A 20,687-nucleotide genomic window follows, 5' to 3' on the forward strand; every position below is an offset into this window, starting at 1 on the left:
TACAATTCATGCAGACGACTGCAGTTATAATTTTCGTCGCCACATTTTCTGGTTACGGCTTATAGTCTTTAAGAATCGCCTTCACTGGACGTAATTAAAACAAAGATACTCCACACACAAGGCTGCTGTGCATAGCATCATGAACGATCTAGTAGGACTAACTGTGAGGTATAATTCTTAAGGGTACTTAAAGTTACATACCGTGATAAAATATAGCGACCCGTTCAAGACTTTTGCTATCGGCTATATCTCTTAAAGCTATACGGATGTTCAAAGCTAAAACCGGAGTTAGCTTGCAATGTTGGTCACTGCTTGTTTTTGTTTTTTCTCTTTCGGTCTTTGGCATGCCAAATGGTCTTCCTCATGCCAACATCAAAGAACGACATTCTTATACCTAATTTTAGGTATTGGGGTCTGAGGCATATTTATATTATAAATTAGATCTATATAATTAACTCTAAACTCAAGGTTTGTGCTAATTAATACTCCTAATACTACTTCCTTAAAAATATTGAAATTGTAAATTTTTCTTCTGCTACCAAGGGTGGGGGGGGGGGTGGGTCTCCCGCAACAAAAATTGTTTGAGGCATATTTATATTTTTAACTATAAGATCTGTATAATTAACTCTAAACTCAAGGTTTGTGCTAATTAATACTCTTAATACTATACTTCACTATGAAATATTGAAATTGTAAAAAAATTTTCTTCTTCCAAACGCATGCAGAAAGATAAAAGAATTATCCTTTCTTTCTTTCCTGCCTTCTTTCTGTCAAATTCATATTTAATGATTCCCTAGATAAAAGCTCAGTAAGTTGTTGGGTTTTCTTAAACAATTTTCCTCTAGATTTATTCACTAGTTTGATTACAATGTGATCGCCATATCTCTTTAAGTTCCTTCCCGTTGCGTCAAGTAAACTCACTTGGTTAAATCTTACGTTGTCAATACGCACTGTGTGACTGCAGTGGTAATTAACTTCACCTAAGCTGAACGAAGTACAGAAAGCAACATGCTATTAAAACGGTCCTTTTTTTGTTGTTAATCTTAAATAAGATGCTTAATAACCAGTAGATTAGCTTACGGTAAGACGAACCTGTACCGGCAATGATGTACCGTATAGCTTGTCAAAATCTCATCGAGTTTAATTTATATTTGGCACAACAAAGAATGATTAACCGATACAGCGCATTTTCTTTGAATTTAAATTTAGAGTCATGTAAGGTGGTTCAATTTTGAATTTGAGAAGAAAAGAAACAAATATGTAAATAATAATCAAGGTCTCTTTGTGAGGAAAAAGAAAATAGAAAAATAGAAGGAAAAATGAAAAAAAAATGAAAAAAAAATCTAACGGGTTAGTCGAGACATGAATTATATTGTAATAATTTGAAATTAATAAAAAGAGAGCCTTGTTCTGTTTCACTTGATTAAGTCATCTATATGTTTGTCATCTTGATTGATGATCTCGAAGGTAAATAATGAAGTAAAGAATTAATTTTAGAGTGTATACCCTTTATGTCATACCAAGGCCAGCATTGAAAATGTATTAAATAAACTCGGTGGTCTCTGGTGAATAAAATAATATTCTTAGAAGGTCGTAAATATTTAGTCCCCCCCCCCCAAAAAAAATCTTTAAAACATAATAAACTTATAGAACCTTGAAGTTATTTGGAGATATTGAAGAAGGTTTTTAATATTTATGAAATTAGATAACTACATGCCTTAGTAAGGAAAACCTCTTCGAGTGTGACGATGGAAGCATGTCTAAGGGGGGGGGGGGGGGGGGCTTAGAGGGCCAGCGGAAATAAGTTATATTAGGCCTATACATTTAAGGACAACGAAGACTCAAAGGGGGGGGGGGGGGTTCCACCAATATAAGTTTCCCCGGAGAGCCAACCTGCTGCATCTCGAAGCCCCTGAGTGGAAATATTGATTCACGTTTGAAATATTAGTGATCAACATTTGTCCCTCTAACATGGTTGTGATATCATGGCAATGTGATAGCAGTCTAACATTTCGGCAAATACTGAATATCAGCTATACTGAGAAAGCGCAACAAGTTTTTTACGTCAAATATCGTCAGTATACTCTACGTATATATTTCACATCAAAATGATTGCATTGTGACATTCCAACAACTCGGCATAAAAGATCTTTGTCAGCGTAATATATCATCTAGCAATTTTACTGGCTGGGTTTTCGGAATTGAGTCAAAACTGTGTCGAGTTGATTCTTGCTTATTACTATCCCCTCTTCCTCTTTTTTTGTCGGGGCCTATAAGAAATGGATTTGAGTCAACTTACCCTTTACAAACTTAAATGACATGTTAAGAAAGTAAGATTAAAGAGGCCATGCAGTTCGTCGTTATGTGAGGCATATAGAAAACCCAGAGTTGAAGTACCCGTCTATTATGTTGACATTTATAGCCAAGCCTCATTACTGTCCCCTCTTCTTATTTGGGGGGGGGGGCCTATAATAAATGGATTTGAGTCAACTAACCCTTTAAAAACTTAAAAGACATGTTAAGAAAGGAAGGTTACAGAGGCCATGCAGTTCGTCGTTATGTGAAGCATATAGAAAACCCAGCGTTGAAGTATACCCGTCTAAAATCTTAACATTTATAGCCAAAACCAAGAGACGAAACACTTAGTGTTTAACTTGCGTTGATCAGAATAGAAAGAACAACATACGTCATCGGAGGAAGATGAACACATGACAAAACCATGTCACTGTCTCTCACTTCTCCCACCTCTCTCTCTCTATCTGTCCCTCTCTCCCTCTTTCATGTTTCAAATATCTCTGGAACTGTTATCTAACATGACTTGCCGAAATAATCCACCCTATAACTGACATTCTTAAAATGAAGTTTCCTCATCGAAATTGCTAAACGTTTACGTTCACTGATTGCAATCATTTCGTAATGAACTCTATAGCCCCACTGATTTCCTTCAATGTTTTTGTTTTATCTTCCGAGACGTTTATTAGAGCTCACTGTTGATTAACCTATAGTGAGGCCCGCTGGAGGAAAACTCATCAATTTGTATCTAGTCGGAAATTGATGGTAATAGCTGTATACACATACTGATGCTAAACTTTAAAGCCAAATAAAAACCCGAAGTTAATTCTCTCGTACGGCATCTGATAAGGGTCATTGCTAAAATATATCCCCTTTTTTTTCGTTTGTCGAATCTAATTTTCCGGGGGTTTTTTTGGCACGTGTTGTTTGAGTTAACTTTTCGTTTTACCCAATTTAATGCGATCTAAAGTTTTGTTTATATAATTCTTCTTCGGGTTTTTTTTTGTAAGTTTTTATTAATCCTAGTTTACTGTTTTTCTGAGTTTATTATATTTTTTTTCCGAGTTAGTAAGTTCGCTTTTACTAAGATTAATCCTTTTTCTCGTTCCTTACTTTCCACGACGGTTTTTTTTTTGCTCTTTCTGTTCTTGCTTTTAGCATTTTCTTGATTAATAGAATTGACCAATACAAAGTTCAATACCCATTTCTTTAGAATCGAAAAAGCAAAAGGACAGCCGTATAATATTGCTGCACTTTACAACTCACCGAAATCAAATTGGACAGCCTTGGAAAGCCCTAGGCTATACTTCAGAATTGTTCCTAAATTTTGCTTTTCAAAAGGTTTCCTTCCGTGCAAGTGTTGAAGACTTGAAGACATGTGAACTTACGCTCAGTGTGGGTGCAATGTACCGTGTATGCAAAGTTGTAACTAGCATATAGCTGTAATAATTAAAAAGCAAGGACCACTGTGATACCGTACGATAACGCTATGAGTATATGCATTAACATTTTCTACTTATCTTTGACGTTTTTCAGACCTCTCGTAACCGCTGTATCATTGTTACATTATTGTTACGCCATTGTAGTTACCAAAGGTCATCGACCCCTCGCTATTTTACAACGTTTACGGTTACTATAGAGTTCAATGGGAATTTTTTTTTTAAATATATTTCCTTCGCCAAGTCATGCATGCGTGGGTTTACTTTATTAACAGAGTCGACCCTCAATTATAATAATAATAAAGATATACCATTTATAAATAATAGAGAGCGTTATAAGTGTACGAGAGATGTATTTGCATGGCTAATGACGGGAAATAATACACTAATAGCGCAAAAAAACTGACCCTTTCAAAGTATATTTTGTAAAAAAATAATAATAATAACTAAAAAAAAATAGATATTATAAAAGAAAACCCCTTTAATGCAAGGATGCTGTTACAGCAAAAATTCAGAGGCGGCATGGCTATTATCCCTACTTGTTTTCAAAAAGCATTTAAACTATTCATCATGTTGCATACCTGTTGTCGTTCATGTAATATAAATGTAGAATTATACTGGTAATTTGAGAAGTGGATGAGTGGTTTAAATGTAAATCAAGATGTTATTTCATATGTAGATTAAATGTAGATGGAGATGTTATTGCATATATGTTGATGTAGCAGATGTACTTAGTATGTGGATGAAGATGTATATATGGGTGTATATCTAAATGTACATATGGATATACATGTATATGTAGATATAGATAAACATGTGTATGTGGATATAGATGAATATGTATATGTAGATTTACACACACACACACACATACATACATGTATTTGTAGATATACATGTATTTGTAGATAGATATATAGATTCATGCATAGGTATATATGTTTATATAGATATGGATATACGTGTATATGAAGATATAGATATACATATCTATGTAGCTATAAATTTACATGTATATAAAGATCTAGAAATAGACGCAAATATGGGGATGAAGAAATAGATATAGCTATATATAGATGTAGATATTAAATGAATAGCTGTAGATTGATATGTGGACACGTAAACGGATACAGCCTAGATATAGTCGTCAGGTGAAGATGATTCTGTTTTTACACTCACCCCAATCCCCCTTCTTCCCTCACAAATAAACCGTTCAAACATTCGACAATCGATCGTTTTGCCGCAATTACGATCAATTTCAAATGCACATTGTGACAGCAACGACGTGATATCACATAACTATAGCTGATATGTGACAGCTCTCAAATGTCTCCGGTTCTATTGTGATTTAATCTCTCATTCCTAAAGAGGTATACCATATAACAGATGATTTGGCGACAGATGACGAGCACAAATAGCTTCGCATCATTGAACAAAAAGCATGACATGGTCGAAATATAGGCCTAAAACTGGTTATTATTCATAAAACAACCATAAAGGTTATTGCAGTGCAAAAGACACAGTGGTACATGATATATAGAATTCATATAAAGAGAAGGAGTCGTGGAGGGTGTACGAGAAGAGGGGGGGGGGGAGGTAGTGGGTCACCAATAACCCTCAAACGTCTAGAATTGTTCCTTGTTTATGTATATCTTTTACCTGTATGTGTATGGTCTCATATACAACTGTAAACTGAACCAATTGTACAAGGTACGAGCATTTGTCAGTGGGGACGAGCGTAATGCAAACAAATTGATGAAACCCTCACTGGTATACAAAATTGAATTCATGTCTCCAAGTCAAATGCTTTTGTTCCGTAATAAATATGGTAATTTTGTAGCGACTCGAAGCATTGACCCAAACCTGTTAACCCCCACATTTCCGACAAATGACCTAAATATGATCACGTTATAACTGAAATATATATCGGAGAAATATGGTCAGAAAATATCCAAAATGATAGTAAGTAAAATTTCGACCTGAGAGAAAATTCTGGGCTCGACAAATGGAATTGATAACATTACGTGTAATGATCGAATGTAGTTCCCTTGTTCACCTTTTCAACACTGCAGCTTCTCATGGCTTCATACCTTAAAACTTGTAAAGGTGAGAAACCGTTAATCGGAAAAACCGATCTACGTTTTTGTAACACCGTAGCATATATGTAAGAAACCAATTACAGTTACAATTGTCCGTAAGGTTTACTGATAGGTCAAATACCTCGTTAAAAATGTACGAGAAAATATGGGCGCAAACTATAGTAGTCTGGTTAGTTCAATAAATCGGTCTGTGTGCTGATAATATTTTCTGTTTATAATTCCTTCTCACTAGGATTTGTTCGTAAGAAACTATCTAACACATGCGGTCTTAACTGATTAACGCTAACCCACCTTTTACCAATATTAATTGATAAAGCCATGAAGGAATAGGGTGCACCCTTACACACACAATCCCAAAGATGGGAGTTATTTTCTGCAGTAGTATCATGCATGTAAACCACATCCAAATAGCTTGTTTAATTGCCAAGATGTGCGCAAATGTTAAGACGATTGGTTGTATCTGGCAACAACAGATTGACAGTTCATCACCATGGCAACTCAACAACAAACGAATTTGTTGGATTTTCTGACTAAAAATAAAATTAAAAAAAGAAGAGAAAATATTATCGGACTGTGTGTGGTATAACATAAGCAGAGCCAGTCAGATTATTACAGTTATCAGGAGTCAGCCGCTTCTATAGTTTTATATTCATGCGTTGCCATAGATACCATTATATGCTGTGACGTCAGCGTATTTGACATGCAAAAAAATTCAGCCGCAGCTGGTATTCAAATTTCCAAACCCTACATGTTGAGGGACATAGAGTATAGGCTACCCACGTCAGAAATGAAGACAACAAAACCTCTTTAATTTACATACTACACTTTATTCTTTATTTTCCTTCTTTTGGCCCTTATAGAGATTGGGGATAATGTCCGATTTAATTAATGGTAATTATAAAACAGTACCGAGGTAAAAAGTCTCGTTTATCAAAAAGATCTTATCACCGCATTAATGGAGATAGAATATGGGAGGTATATACAGCTTATCAGAGGCAAGTAACTACGACAGGCAAATAATACCACTTACCGGTTGTTTTGTGAGACACGTCACAAATTATATAGTCACCTTATTATCATGGGTACATCTGATTAAACTCGTAATTGAAATAAAAATGAAATGAAGGGGTAAGCAGGATAATATAGTGGACGAGAAAAACAGTTTGGTAGTGGTGGGACGTAGGGGTTGGGTGGGGGTTATAGTGGTGGGTGGGGTAGTGGTAGGCATGGGCGTCAACAGGTGGGGGACGGGGGGGACATGTCCCCCCACTTTCAAAAGTGGAGGGGATATCATATCATTTGTCCCACCCACTTTTCAGAGTAGTTATTAAAAAAAAATCACATGCATATGCGCGATTTTCTATTTAAGGTCAAGAAATCTGGACTCCCTGGGCCCCTGCTATCTATCACTTGCACCGTCATTTATCTCCCATTCTCCCAATATCCTAAATCTGCCCATTTAATTCGTTCGGGGGGGGGGGGGGAGTGTATTGAATCTTGCACACATGTTGTTTGTATGGGTTCCAAGGGATTAGGTAAGCCATACAGGTAGATGGTGATGAGTTACTATGTTCATATCACTACCTCCAGTCCCTTGGACTGGACGAACGAATAGGGGTTGGGGTTAAGTAATTAAGGCTACATGTATTCGCCGGATATGGTAGATCTTTATTGTTGAGTGCCGGCTAGGCGCTACACACGCTCTGCGCGCGGTGCCTTTTTCTGATTATTATTATTAAAGTACCTGGGCACATAACAACTGACGTCTCGCACCTACATGCATGTATTATATATACCACTCCACTCATCCCGGAGGTGACGGCGCCACTTTTTCAATATTTCGTTTGAGATGGACGCTGTGTAATTCGTCTCCCTTGGTGTCAGAACGGCATCTTTCTACCAGTACTTTCTGTCGGGATTTAGTTTTGTGAGACAAAATTTCTCCTCACAGATCTGGTTCTGATGTAACTAAAAACGACTCAGGAAGGCCGTCTCCTGCGATCTAGGGGGTCTTATGTACCCAAAATTTTCTGGTACGCTACGCGCCAACCAATGGTGGCGCTCCGCTTAGATAGTATAGTGTCCCCCCCCCCCACTTTCTGAAACCTGCTGACGCCCATGGTGGTAGGTTGGGGGAGGGGGGAGGATGGTAAACCATCTGAACCAATAAGACACTATATAGGCCAAACTATAGTTGTGTAATCAGCTACAATTATTATGTTAGGTTTACAGTCTTGTTCAAGGCCAAGGCGCTCTCACACGACTTTACAACTTAACCCTCATGGTCATTGGTGACTTGTCACACCTACACACCAAAGTGTGCACAATTCAAACAATCTCTCCTCGGGCACCACAGTGGGGACTTCCCATAGGGTGCAGCCACAAACCGGCGCACGCAACTATATTTACAAGTTACCTCGCAAGTCCCCATTTATACACCTGGGTGAAGAGAGGCAATGGAGATAAAGTGCCTTGCCCAAGGACACAACGCAATGATCGGGCCAGGACTCGAACCTGTTATACTTAGATCACAAGTCCACTGCCTTAACCACTTGACCAAAACGCCTTCACGACATAATCATATACACAATATTGAGTTACGCTTATAATTTCTTTCATATGTTTTGCACTTTTAAGGGAGTGTTAACATTGATAATGGCAAATTCGTTCGAGCATCTATGATAACGAAGAACGATTTATGTACCATCCGTATCGTTAAATTCCATACCGCCATAAAAACGACACATCACTGATTCTTGTCTTATCAAAATCTCGTTACTTTTAAAAGTCGTTCTCTTGAAGAGATAGAATTCGCGCAGTCATCTGTAGCGGACCGTTGTGTAACACGTGTATCAAAGAAGATAATATCACAGCAATAACTTCCCCAAGTAAAGGCCTATACTTTTATTTGATATGTTATATAGCCCGTTTAAATGGAACAGTCATCGATTCAGGCTTTCACTTTTTATACTGCCATTTTCTGGTTTTATTTCAGTAATGACTCTTTAAAAAAACAAATATATCTGAGGCTCATCAATCAAAGTGACTGGACTACTTAGTCTAAAACTCAGACCATTAAGTCATCAGATGCAAAGCAAACTCGAAAGTGGAGACAGCTATAGTTCCCACCTACAACTATATACTTGCTCATAGGGCATTACGAATTAGTGAGACCAGATGGTGTTGAATATCGTCCATGGGGTTCAGTTCAGTACAGTTGAGTAGTAATGGAGTGAAGAGAACATGTACTTGGATGATACATTACACTTTTAACGACACTGGCTTAATATTAACATTTGCGATTTGGACCAAAGAACCCACGTAGCGACCGTTTCTGTCTTAAAGAAGCATTCCGCGAAATAATGTAACATGTTTAAAAAAGGTCACTATATAGGTTGAAAAGTGGTGCAGATATAAGCTAGCACTATACGCAGTAATACAAACATTGGTCAACCTTCCCAGCTAACCCTCTCAATACTGTACATCTCTCTCCGTGTCCACTCTTCAGAATTTGTTAATCTATCCTTTCAGGAAAGCCCTGGCAGTATAACCCTCTCAAGCTGCCCTTTCAGGATAACCCTCCCACTCTACCCCTCTCAAGCAACCCTTCCAGTATATATCACTCCCAGTGTACACCTCTTAGTCTACCCTTCCAGGATTATCCTCCCAGTGTACCCCTCTCAGACTACCCTTCCAGTATAACCCTCCCAGTGTACCCATCTCAGTCTACCCTTCCAGGATTATCCTCCCAGTGTACCCCTCTCATGTTACCCTTCCAGTATAACCCTCCCAGTGTACCCATCTCAGTCAACCCTTCCAGGATTATCCTCCCAGTGTAGCCCTCTCATGCTACCCTTCCAGGATAACCCTCCCAGTGTAGCCCTCTCATGCTACCCTTCCAGGATAACCCTCCCAGTGTACCCCTCTCATGCTACCCTTCCAGTTTGCAACCCTCCCAGTGTACCCTCTCATGTTACCCTTCCAGGATAACCCTCCCAGTGTACCCCTGTCATGCTACTCTTCCAGTTTACAACCCTCCCAGTGAACCCCTCTCTTGTTACCCTTCCAGGATAACCCTCCCAGTGTACCCCTCTCATGCTACCCTTTCAGTTTACAACCCTCCCAGTGTACCCCTCTCATGCTACCCTTCCAGTTTACAACCCTCCCAGTCGACCCCTCTCATCTACCCCTCTCAGGTTTGTGTTATCGAAAATGAGTTATCTCAAATATATCATTAGAAGTCTTGTATTTGTTGATAAGGATTAACGAAAACAATTGAACAAATTGAGAATAGTTACTATTGAAAAAAAGAGAGACTTAATTAGACATTCAAGATCATGTGTTACACCATTTAAATCATGGGAGGTGTTATTTCCATGGTTACACAAATGTGTATATCGACACTGATTGGAGCACGTGTTTATCCAAGCATGTGATTGCTGCAGCCTTAGGCGAACACTAAAGCGAGCTGTATTGTAACGGTGACGAATGGATTATTGATCTAACACTATATTCAATCCCTGCTTTGGGGCCTATATAGTAGAAGGCTACTTTGCATATAACGGTCGGCTGGATGATTGTTATTGTTATTAGCAAGTAAACACAGAATATGATATACCAGGTGAGAGTGCACCACCATTCGATTGACGGAGAAGTAAAAAAAAAAAATACCTGATAGAATTGTCAAATTAAAGAGACAGTTGCACCAGTTACGCGAAAGAATCTGATTATAATTCCGTATATGTTATACACATATAAATTTACAGTAAATGGCATTCGAACAGTTGCATTAACATTGAGATGTTACATTTCCTACAATATGCAAATGAATAAGGAAATAAATTCTCTAACTCACCTTCGGTATAAACTGCAGATACGTACGTCCAGTTATACCGTCTAGCTATGTCCACCATCGCCTTTGCTTGCATGGAATCGGGGGGACATACCCTCAGAAAGGTCTTGTAGATACTTTTATCGCTTAGATCTTTACTGGTAGCAGAGTAAGCTATCTGCGGAATGTTGAACAACTGTAACAGATTCTGGACTTGGATCGAGACGGTACTGGAGCCTGGTCCAATCACAGCCACCACCGGATTCTTCTCAGGTTGAGAAGGTTTCGAGCAACTTCCTTGTCCACCGTCATCCTGACTTGAAAAGGATGAGGAGGACCCAACTGGACTCAGAGAATCGCTCAAAAATTCTAAACTTTGCTCGAGTGCTACAGACGAAAACCAACACGAGTCCCGTATCTCGCATCCCAAGGTAACCCCGTCCAATATGTCAGGATCTTGGTTAATTTGGCGGATGGTTCTTAACATGACTTCGACTCGTTGGATACCATACTGTTCTCGTATTGCTCCGCACTGCCGCATGGAAGCCTTATCATCGTCCGGTGGTTGATGGTGTACAGAGAATAAAGCCCCTATCATCAAATCGCCCTCAATACGGGCTACTTTCCGAACTGGCGTTGCAGCTAGACCATACACAGCGGAGGATTGCAGCAGGAACATACACACGAGCTTTAACATTAAGTAGTATCCGGGCCGCGGAAATAATTCTTCCAACTGCATTTTGGCAGAGAGATTAACAATGCACTTTGCGGTATAGGCCTATAGTTATTGAACAGTCGCCATGTGCTACACCGTACGTGTTCTGTTGTATAGTGTTAACCGTTAAATGCCCTTTATTATACCTGCATATATAGCTCTGCGATGCAAGAAAGAGTCTTTCAAGATAACATAGCTGGAATGTCACGCTTTTAACTTACAAAGGTATAAATGGCAGGGCTAAATAGATCTACATATGTACAGCAGGCTCTATTGTCCATAAAATACGTTTCATTTTATATGATTGATTAGTTTTTCTGACATACACGTGAAAGATAACAATAACAACAGCACAATAGGCTGAATGAAGCTGCGAAGTTAACCAGTTAAGTAATGACGTGTACCGCTACTTTTGGTCTTCTGTATATCCACATGGTTTTATTAGAGGCAATCGCTACAATTAATAACTTGCTAAAGCAACTGTACCATGGGCGGTATTATACCTTTGATTCTCTATCTCATAACAAGCAACTTCTTAGCCCTTAAAGGTGATAGGTCGTTCGGGTGATATGACTTCATAATTATTATCCTTTAGTTCGCAACGAAATCAAGTCAAGTTCAGCTATTGCATTGAATGAAACTAAACTATTGCATTTTTACTTGTCCATTGCACGAAATGTATTGTTAAACATATTGACTATACGTAGGTTACCAGCGGTACTGTTATAAAAATTTCTCTCATATAAATTGGCCGACCAACTTTCATTCCAGTATCAAGACCCATTTCCTGGCGATTTTGTAGCTATACGCTACAAGGACCTTCATTTAAGAACCAATCAGATGCTAAAAACAACGTGTTTCCTGGAAATTGTTTTTCATTTTGTTTTTACCAGAGAATGAGAGAGAAATAAATTCAAACCTATTTCCAGCTTTTATCTACTTACGACGTTATTTTCTCCTCTTTTTCTGGGTTCAGTATTAATTTATACAGTGAATAACGGTAAAGCAATAAATATACTTAGTCTGTGGAAAACAATGACATGCATGCCAATTTAATTAATAGATAACGTCGCCGCGTATAAGTCAACTTATTAAGTTTGCGCAAAAAGTATACCGTTTGAAATTAATTAACCAAATAGACCTCCTTATCGCCAACTGCTGCAATTGTTTCGTTTTAGTTCAGATTTCCATTGGATGTGGTTTAATGTGTTTTAAATGTGTCTCACATTATCACCGTCCTATGAATCTGTAAACACAAATCAAACTAAGTATGAAAAAAGCGAAGCAAAAAACATCATAACGGTAAATTGAAAATTCTTTCAAGAGAAGTAGAAAATTTGAAAACAGAAATTTTACTCCTCCCCTTCGAGATTCGTTTTGAATCCATGGTAACGGTACCCATACGACGGTTTGAAACAAAAAAATTGTTGCAATTTCAACCTTTTCTATAATTTTGGCATCTTTTCGGCCTTCCTTGAGTATTCGCTGAAGTATTCCATTATAGAAAATTCGTTAACAATTAGGGCACTTGTTTGCAAACTCCATGATAAGGAAACACAAACATATGTATAGACCACCGCATCTATATCGTCTTAAAAAATATTAAAAAAAACTTTTCCAGTCGAGAATCCGGTCGATTGATGTAACCTCGATATAGTAGGAAATTCCGTTCGTTTCGAAAAAGGATTTAACATGTCGGTCCGATTATGCTATCCACACACACACATACTCTCCACTACCATATCAGTAATCAATTTAACGCCTCGCTATTCGTCCGAATAGGAAAAGAAAAAAAAACACGTCCTGTTTACTATCCGAGTACCCACTATATGAACCACGGGTATTCCGTGTACATTTCATGCTATATTGACAATACTGGAACTGTTCAAGATTCGAACACAGGTATATTTGGTGTCGCTATAAGTAAATAATTACTGCATATACCAACTTGGTGTTAGTGTATATGGGCTATAGTATTGGTGTAGGAATTGCTTAAGCGTTTCCGTTCAGGATTTCAAGGAAATTAGCAAGCAAAAGAACAGCAAAATTGACCTGTAAAAAAAGGAGGGACAAAAAGGGAAAGGCTCCATTGTTTGGGTTTCATTTGCATAATCAGGAAGAGGGGTAGAGTGTAGCGATGATTTTTTTTTATTCAATTAGCTTACCGCTTATTTCTAGCATGTCAGATGTTAGTAAACACTGCATGTTTGCTTCCACATGTTGTCGTGATAAACTTGAACGTTTTCAAAGGAACGTTTCTTGATGTTCCGACTCTGGTTCGTGTTGAAGGGCGGGTATGGGGGTCGGGGGGGGGGGGGGTCGTCGGGCTGTAGGACCCACACCTTTTTAGGCGAACAGATAAAATGCGAACATAGTTGTTGTCAGACCTTTGCGTGTAGACATAATTTTTGACCTAGTTTAAGTTGCTTAAATATACCGCATGCACCATTACATGATTAAAATGTTTCATATTTCCCTGCATTGAGGGAGGACCACCCTACCCCCTCCCCCCCCCCACACACACACCCTACATCGGATTCTGTTTCAACGGCCCACGGTTACAGCTAGGGCCCTTGCAAAATCCTAGGTGCGCCCCTGATTAAGAAATGTAGAAATCACATTTTTACTTAAATCCATCGCCATCGGCTGGTTAACACACCTTGATTTATACACTTCTGCAACATTCATGCAAGAGATATGGATCCAAATTTAAATGACCACAAAAACAAAATTGAATCGAATTGAAGAGAAGAGAAATTCATGAAAGTTAGCGATACGTTGACCCCTCTCCTCCCCACAACTACTTTGCTAACAGGGCAATAATGCGCATATACATACTTGTGTACAAACACCCTTAAAACGAAAATCATCTTTTTCCCAATACCGAATCTATGACTTGCTTCATATTTGAGACTATATCAGAATATTTGAAAATACCTCTAAGAAACCATCTTTTATAAAAAAAAAAATTGAACACAAAATAAAGAAGGAAGGAAGGAGAAGCTTTATCACTTTTAGCATTTTTATACCAAATTTTGGGCGATCGAATCTTCTCGTGTTGGAGAATGAGTGGCTCATGTCATGTAACTGTTTTAAAAGTCATTTATTTGCTATGAGATGTCTTTATTATAAAAAAAAAATAGCAAAAAAAAAATAAAACAAAAACTGTTAGCAAACTGCTTATCCACTATGTATGAGAGAATCATGTCCTTCAGCCTCTAAAGAAGATCCCGCTAGGATCGAAACGTCATGCCAACTTACTTTAAAAAAAAAATAGAAAGATACATTTTAAGTTACTAAGGAATTACTAGTTTAAAATATTTCTGACAATTAAATTATTGGGTTATGGTATAGTAAATAAAACCAATGCTCAATATCGTAACATGATAGATTCTTTGCCAATATTTTATTCGTTATATTGTATATCAATTGTTATACCAGCATTTAATCACGCGTGATCTGTTTCTGCATTGGAACCAATGGAGCTATTTTTCCACCCCTATCTCCACCCTTATCTCATTCTCTCTCTCTATTTTTGACCAATTGAACAAACACAAAATAAAAAAGTAGAACGAGTAATAGAAAGATACATTTGAAATTACTCTCCGGATGTACCAATGAGATATTTGTTAGTACGTGCTTTGGCTTATCAAACGTAAGTTACCAACCACAGTAAATTCACTGGACTATAGAAAGTAACCCTCATATTTATAGTTCGTAAGAAGGATTTGCTGGTATGTAACAAGATGAGAAATATTATTCATCTCAACTCAATGTATAGTAGGAACTGATATAATCTGGTATATATATGGTCTCTGTTTACAAATTGCTTTGGGTTTCATTCGGTAGAATGAAACGTATCACCACCACCACCATCATCATGATGATTATTCAACACCTTCATCATCATCATCATCATCATCATCATCATCATCATCATCATCATCATCATCATCATCATCATCATCATCATCATCATCATCATCATCATCATCATCATCATCATCATCATCATCATCATCACCACCACCACCACCATCACCATCTTAATCATCACCACCACCATCATCATGATGATTATTCAACACCATCATCATCATCATCATCATCATCATCATCATCATCATCATCATCATCATCATCATCATCATCATCATCATCATCATCATCATCATCATCATCATCATCATCATCATCATCATCATCACCACCACCACCACCATCACCATCTTAATCATCACCACCACCATCATCATGATGATTATTCAACACCATCATCATCATCATCATCATCATCATCATCATCATCATCATCATCACCACCACCACCACCATCACCATCTTAATCATCACCACCACCATCATCATGATGATTATTCAATACCATCATCATCATCACTGTCATCGTCATCGTCATCGTAATCGTCATCGTCGTCGTCATCATCATCATCATCATCATCATCATCATCATCATCATCATCATCATCATCATCATCATCATCATCATCACCACCACCATCACCATCATAATCATCACCACCACCACCATCATAATGATGATTATTCAACACCATCATCATCATCATCACCATCATCAACACTACCATCATCATCACCACATCACCATCATCATCACCATCATATATATATATATATATATATATATATATATATATATATATATATATATATATGTACATACATATATATTCACGTATTCGTGGGCAGCATACGGAATCCCCTAAACGGACGGTAAGACACGTGTACCTTCTCTTTCGTGTAGTTCTTGTCATATTAAGTAAGTCGTTTTCCAGTATCTGCCCGATACTATATATTTACCGTTCACTAATACCTCAATCCCATTGCCGTATTACAATGTTTTCCAACCCGTTTCAATCATCGAAGTAAAGGTCCTGTGTTATTTACGCACGGAGAACTTAGCATGGCCATATATACCGGGTAATGAATTCAATGTTACTGTCAGTATAATTACAATCAACTTTTCTCGGCCAAGGATTTGACTCTTTTCATCTTCCGTTTGACCTATTTTCCTTTTTCTTTTTCAACGAATTGGTTTGGTTTTTATATATTACAACACGTCTATATATGAAAATGCCTTTTGTAATAATGACAAAATGAGATTCGCGTTAAAGCGGCGTTTGTGGTATATTAATTTAATATGAGAATATTCTACTAAATATGAAGAAGTGATCAAGTTCATTCTGAAAAAAAATAGCTGGCTTGAAAGATCGCTTCATGATGTATTATAGTTAATGAATACATTTCTCCCTAATCTAGTTCATTTTATATTTTGTGAAAATGTTTCAGTTTTGAAAAAAAAAGATATAAAGAACTCTTTTTGACTATTTTGGGTTCACACCGAGGGCTCCATATTGATTAAACCAATCCGTGCTGGGTAGTGTATATTTTAAGTTAGAGTTAGGGGTCAGCCCCTAAACCATATTGCTGACCCTAAACCTCACACCTCCCTGATTCGCGACACCATCCCATGCTGCACTTGAAGTAATTATTCAAATGGCAGACTTCGATGGAACTAACATTGGTCTCAGATTGATCAATCTAATCTTAGATTGAAATCAGCTGTGCGGTCCTGCAGTGTGTTAAATAATGCGCTGGAAATATTTAACATTTTGAATGCCACTCTATAGAACTGTACTGAAATTTCAGAACGTTAAAAACTGCCAAACTCTATCAAACATATTTTCTTGGAATCTGAACTTTGACCTCTTAAACATAATGTGTTGCTTTTTGTACATGCTTGTAAATGGCCGTAGGAATTAAGTTTATGCAATTTAGAGCACGAGTGACCAACAGTGGCGGCGCCAGGAATTTTTAGTTAGGGAGGCTAAGGGGGGGCTGAGCCAATTTTTTGGGTGGCTTACAAGATTGAGTGATCGCCGTCCCGGGGGAGGGGGTGCCCCCTCCCCTTTTGAAATTTTTCCCAATCCTGGAAAGGCCTACGTGCAAAATGGTGGCATTTAGCGAGGCTTTTGTCACCTGAAAATTTCTCCAAAAATATGCATTTTTTTTGTGAGCAACTTTAGTCAAATTAGAATGGAAGATACCAATTCACAGTTTTCGTATCACTAAAATATTACCTGCTGTGAAAGATCCAATTCCTTTGCTCAATTATTATATCGCGCTCTCTGACACAACTCCTGTTTTAGTCTGTATTTTAGTCTGTCCTGAGAAACAACTCATCAACACCTGGCGGATGATGCTGGATTCTGAATTGTTTTTATCAGTCACCAAAACAAGGCTTCCTGCACCACAACTGAGTCACTGACTATTATCATGTGAAAAATTCATCAAAATTTCCATTGACCATTGTAGCACTGCAATATGGCTGACAAAATTTGGGTAGGCTATATCGTTTCAATGAGGTTTTTTTTTTTTTTTTGCCTATTTCAGTTGGGGGGGCTAATGGGGGGGGCTGACTACTTCAGTGGGGGGGCTAAAGCCCCCCAAGCCCCCCCCCCCCTTGGCGCCGCCACTGGTGACCAATCAGTTTTATCTACCCTTTTTTCAGCTTTTGAGGGGCGGAGGAGTTGGGAGGGGACGGTGGAGATATTATAATGTCCCTTACTGGAGTGTGCCCTGCCGCAAACATCCATCGCACCCTACCCCTCCCCATCCCATTTCGTATCCGTCAAAAGCGAAAACTGTATATTTGCTCCAGTCTTAGTTACGTACCGTTGTAATTCCACTTAAAGCACAACGCACATATTCTTACACCATAAACGGTAGATTGTATTTCCCGCGTGTTTTCACAAAATGCCAAAGCTAGTAAATTTCTTCATTTTCAAATATATTCGTTATTGGGAACCTTATACGTATACCTTTGTTCTTTATGACAACAAACCTCTCTACAAAACTGACGCAGATGTAATAACAGTACAGAGAGCTTGCTGTCCTTGCCAAAATAAAACAAAGTTGCATCTCAATTTATTAATACAATGTCAAAGACAAGAGAAAAGAGATGAAAGGAAAGGTCATTAACACCAAATCCAGGGTAATTGGCCTCTTCTGTGATTGCTAAATATGATATTCATTTTGCGAAATTGGTGCTGAGAGCGTGACCTGGGGTGTGAAGAGAATGAAATTAAATCTATCCAATGTTTGCAATCACGGATGAAAGTAAACGGCCTAGTGTTATTTAGGCAACACTATCTTTTTCAATACACCAAAAACTTGAGTTTGCTGTAAGGAGTTGCGTGTCCGGTAGTTTATTAAATAACCGGTTATCTACTATTGGCAATGTTGCCTGCGGTGTTTTGAACAATCTCCGGAAAAGAGTGACTGAGAGCATCGTAAGTTATACAGCTGTGAGAAGGTTTGACATTAAAATTCAGTTCACAAGTATATAGAAACGTTAGACTAGGATAGATATGTCAGTGAAAAATTGACGCCTATTATATTATGTACAGTAACGTTACATGCAACAGTATATGAAACGGTCACTTTGGCGACATTTTGACAACTTAGGAACAGAGGAAAGGAACGTGTAAACTATATGCTGGACATCTACCAAATTAATGACGAAGTTCAAGAGGTGATCAATTGATCCAATTATAATCTTAGCAATTAAGCACAATTCTAAATAACTCACTTTGCATGGAGACAGAAGGGGGGGGGGGGTATCAGACTCATTGGACATTATACAGGTATAAATTTTAAAGTGCAAAGTCCGTAGAATTTGAGTAATTTACCAGGCATCTATACGAATATTTAAAATTTATTTCGTTTACGGGGGGGGGGGGGGCGGAGGGGAGTGGGGTGCCACGTCAAACCGGGCATATTTAGACTACAGAGTAGGTCGAGAATAAGCTCTAAAATCAAGATAGTGTCAATAAATACGTATAAGATAATGAAATATATTTGTGTGAGGTTGAAAAGAGGGTGTACACCCACCCCCTTATCAGTGGTCTAATTCTTCTCCGGTTTAATGTAAAAAAGTTCCCCGACAGAACCATTTTATCCCGACCGGTACGCCTCTGCTGGGTTTGCATTTTTGAGATATGTGGTGAAATCGTGCTATGATTGGGAGGTGAAAAGTTCCTTTAATTTTGTTTTTGTCTGACGATAGCGTGCAGTATACTCTCAATGAAAGCATTGCCATTAGTAGGCGTGTCATGACAGGCTTATATACTCTCTGCACCAGATACAAGCCACGGTGCCTTTATCATACCAAAGTATAAGCAGAGTAATGAATAAAGAAAGTTCAAGTGATATATTCTACTGAAAAAAATTAAACATTCAAACATTACTGATAGTTAATGTTACTGTACGTTAGGTTTATTCAACTCTTCGGTACTTTAAACATTAACATTTCAAACAACATAGGGCTGAGTAATGTCATTCTTAGACTTGTTCAAGTCGTTTATTCTACTCCATTAATGTCCACTTTAAACGATACTATATATCTTCCAAACTGAGCGTTTTTTTCGCATAGGGGTGTTCATGGCATCTTTACTACGTCAACTTGATGTTTGAGTTAACTAGAGCTCCTTAATTTATAAATTATTTATTCATGTCAGAAGACGCATTACTTAAAGCGATATTCCGTTAGGAGAAGCACTTATATACCACTTATCTTGTAGAAAAACTACGTGGCCCCACTTTCGGTTGTAGACACTATCTCAATATCTTGTACTTAACTCGAAGGTAATGTTGAGTGATTGTAACCTATAGTTTGACTGGTTAAACCCGTCCTTTCTCCAGGGTGTGGATCACAGTAGATGTCTTCTATGCAGCAGTTATTCTTCAAAAGCTTTTAAATTTCCAAATTATAATCTTCTTTTTGATTTATCCTTGCAATTTGATACATTTTTTTAAATTCTTGTTTGTCTTGCTGTTTTTGTGGTGTTCTTTGTACTGTTTAGAACCGCACCCAACTTCTCAGTAGAAATGTTCTCTCTTCCTCCCCCCTCCCCCCTCCCCTAGTAGATAAATTATTTAGCTGCCTCTAACAAACTACAAAGGCCTTTTCGGTTAATTCTCTCTCTCCTTGTTCATTCACAAAGTACTACCAAATTTGAAGATTTCGTATATATCTTCGCGATACTATAAATGCTACACAGATGCTTGTTTGACCTTAAAGGGGAATTCCGTTGGATAAAATTGATTGCTCGATAAAATAAATGCTAGAAATTTTCTGTAACCATAAGTCAAAACCACATCCTCATAGTATATTTTACGGTGCAAGATATGTTTTTTTTTTCAAATTTGGAAGTATTTTGTGAATGCAATCTGGCAACAACAGAGTGAATGATGCCATATTTCATAAAAAT

At 37.9% G+C, this 20,687-nt stretch overlaps 1 protein-coding gene across 1 annotated transcript in view; it reads right to left on the reverse strand.

Moving 5' to 3' along the window:
- Positions 1 to 13,220, reverse strand: part of LOC139962606 (metabotropic glutamate receptor 5-like) — an 82,757-nt gene extending 69,537 nt beyond the window's left edge. Inside the window, exon 1 of the mRNA XM_071962743.1 lies at positions 10,686 to 13,220. Coding sequence (XP_071818844.1) covers positions 10,686 to 11,400 — 715 coding nt within the window. The 5' untranslated portion in view covers positions 11,401 to 13,220. The remainder of the gene's footprint in view (positions 1 to 10,685) is intronic.
- Between the last annotated feature and the right edge of the window lie 7,467 nt (positions 13,221 to 20,687).

Source organism: Apostichopus japonicus, chromosome 21 (genome assembly GCF_037975245.1).
Source record: "Apostichopus japonicus isolate 1M-3 chromosome 21, ASM3797524v1, whole genome shotgun sequence".
In the NCBI taxonomy this organism is placed as follows: Eukaryota; Metazoa; Echinodermata; class Holothuroidea; order Aspidochirotida; family Stichopodidae; genus Apostichopus; species Apostichopus japonicus.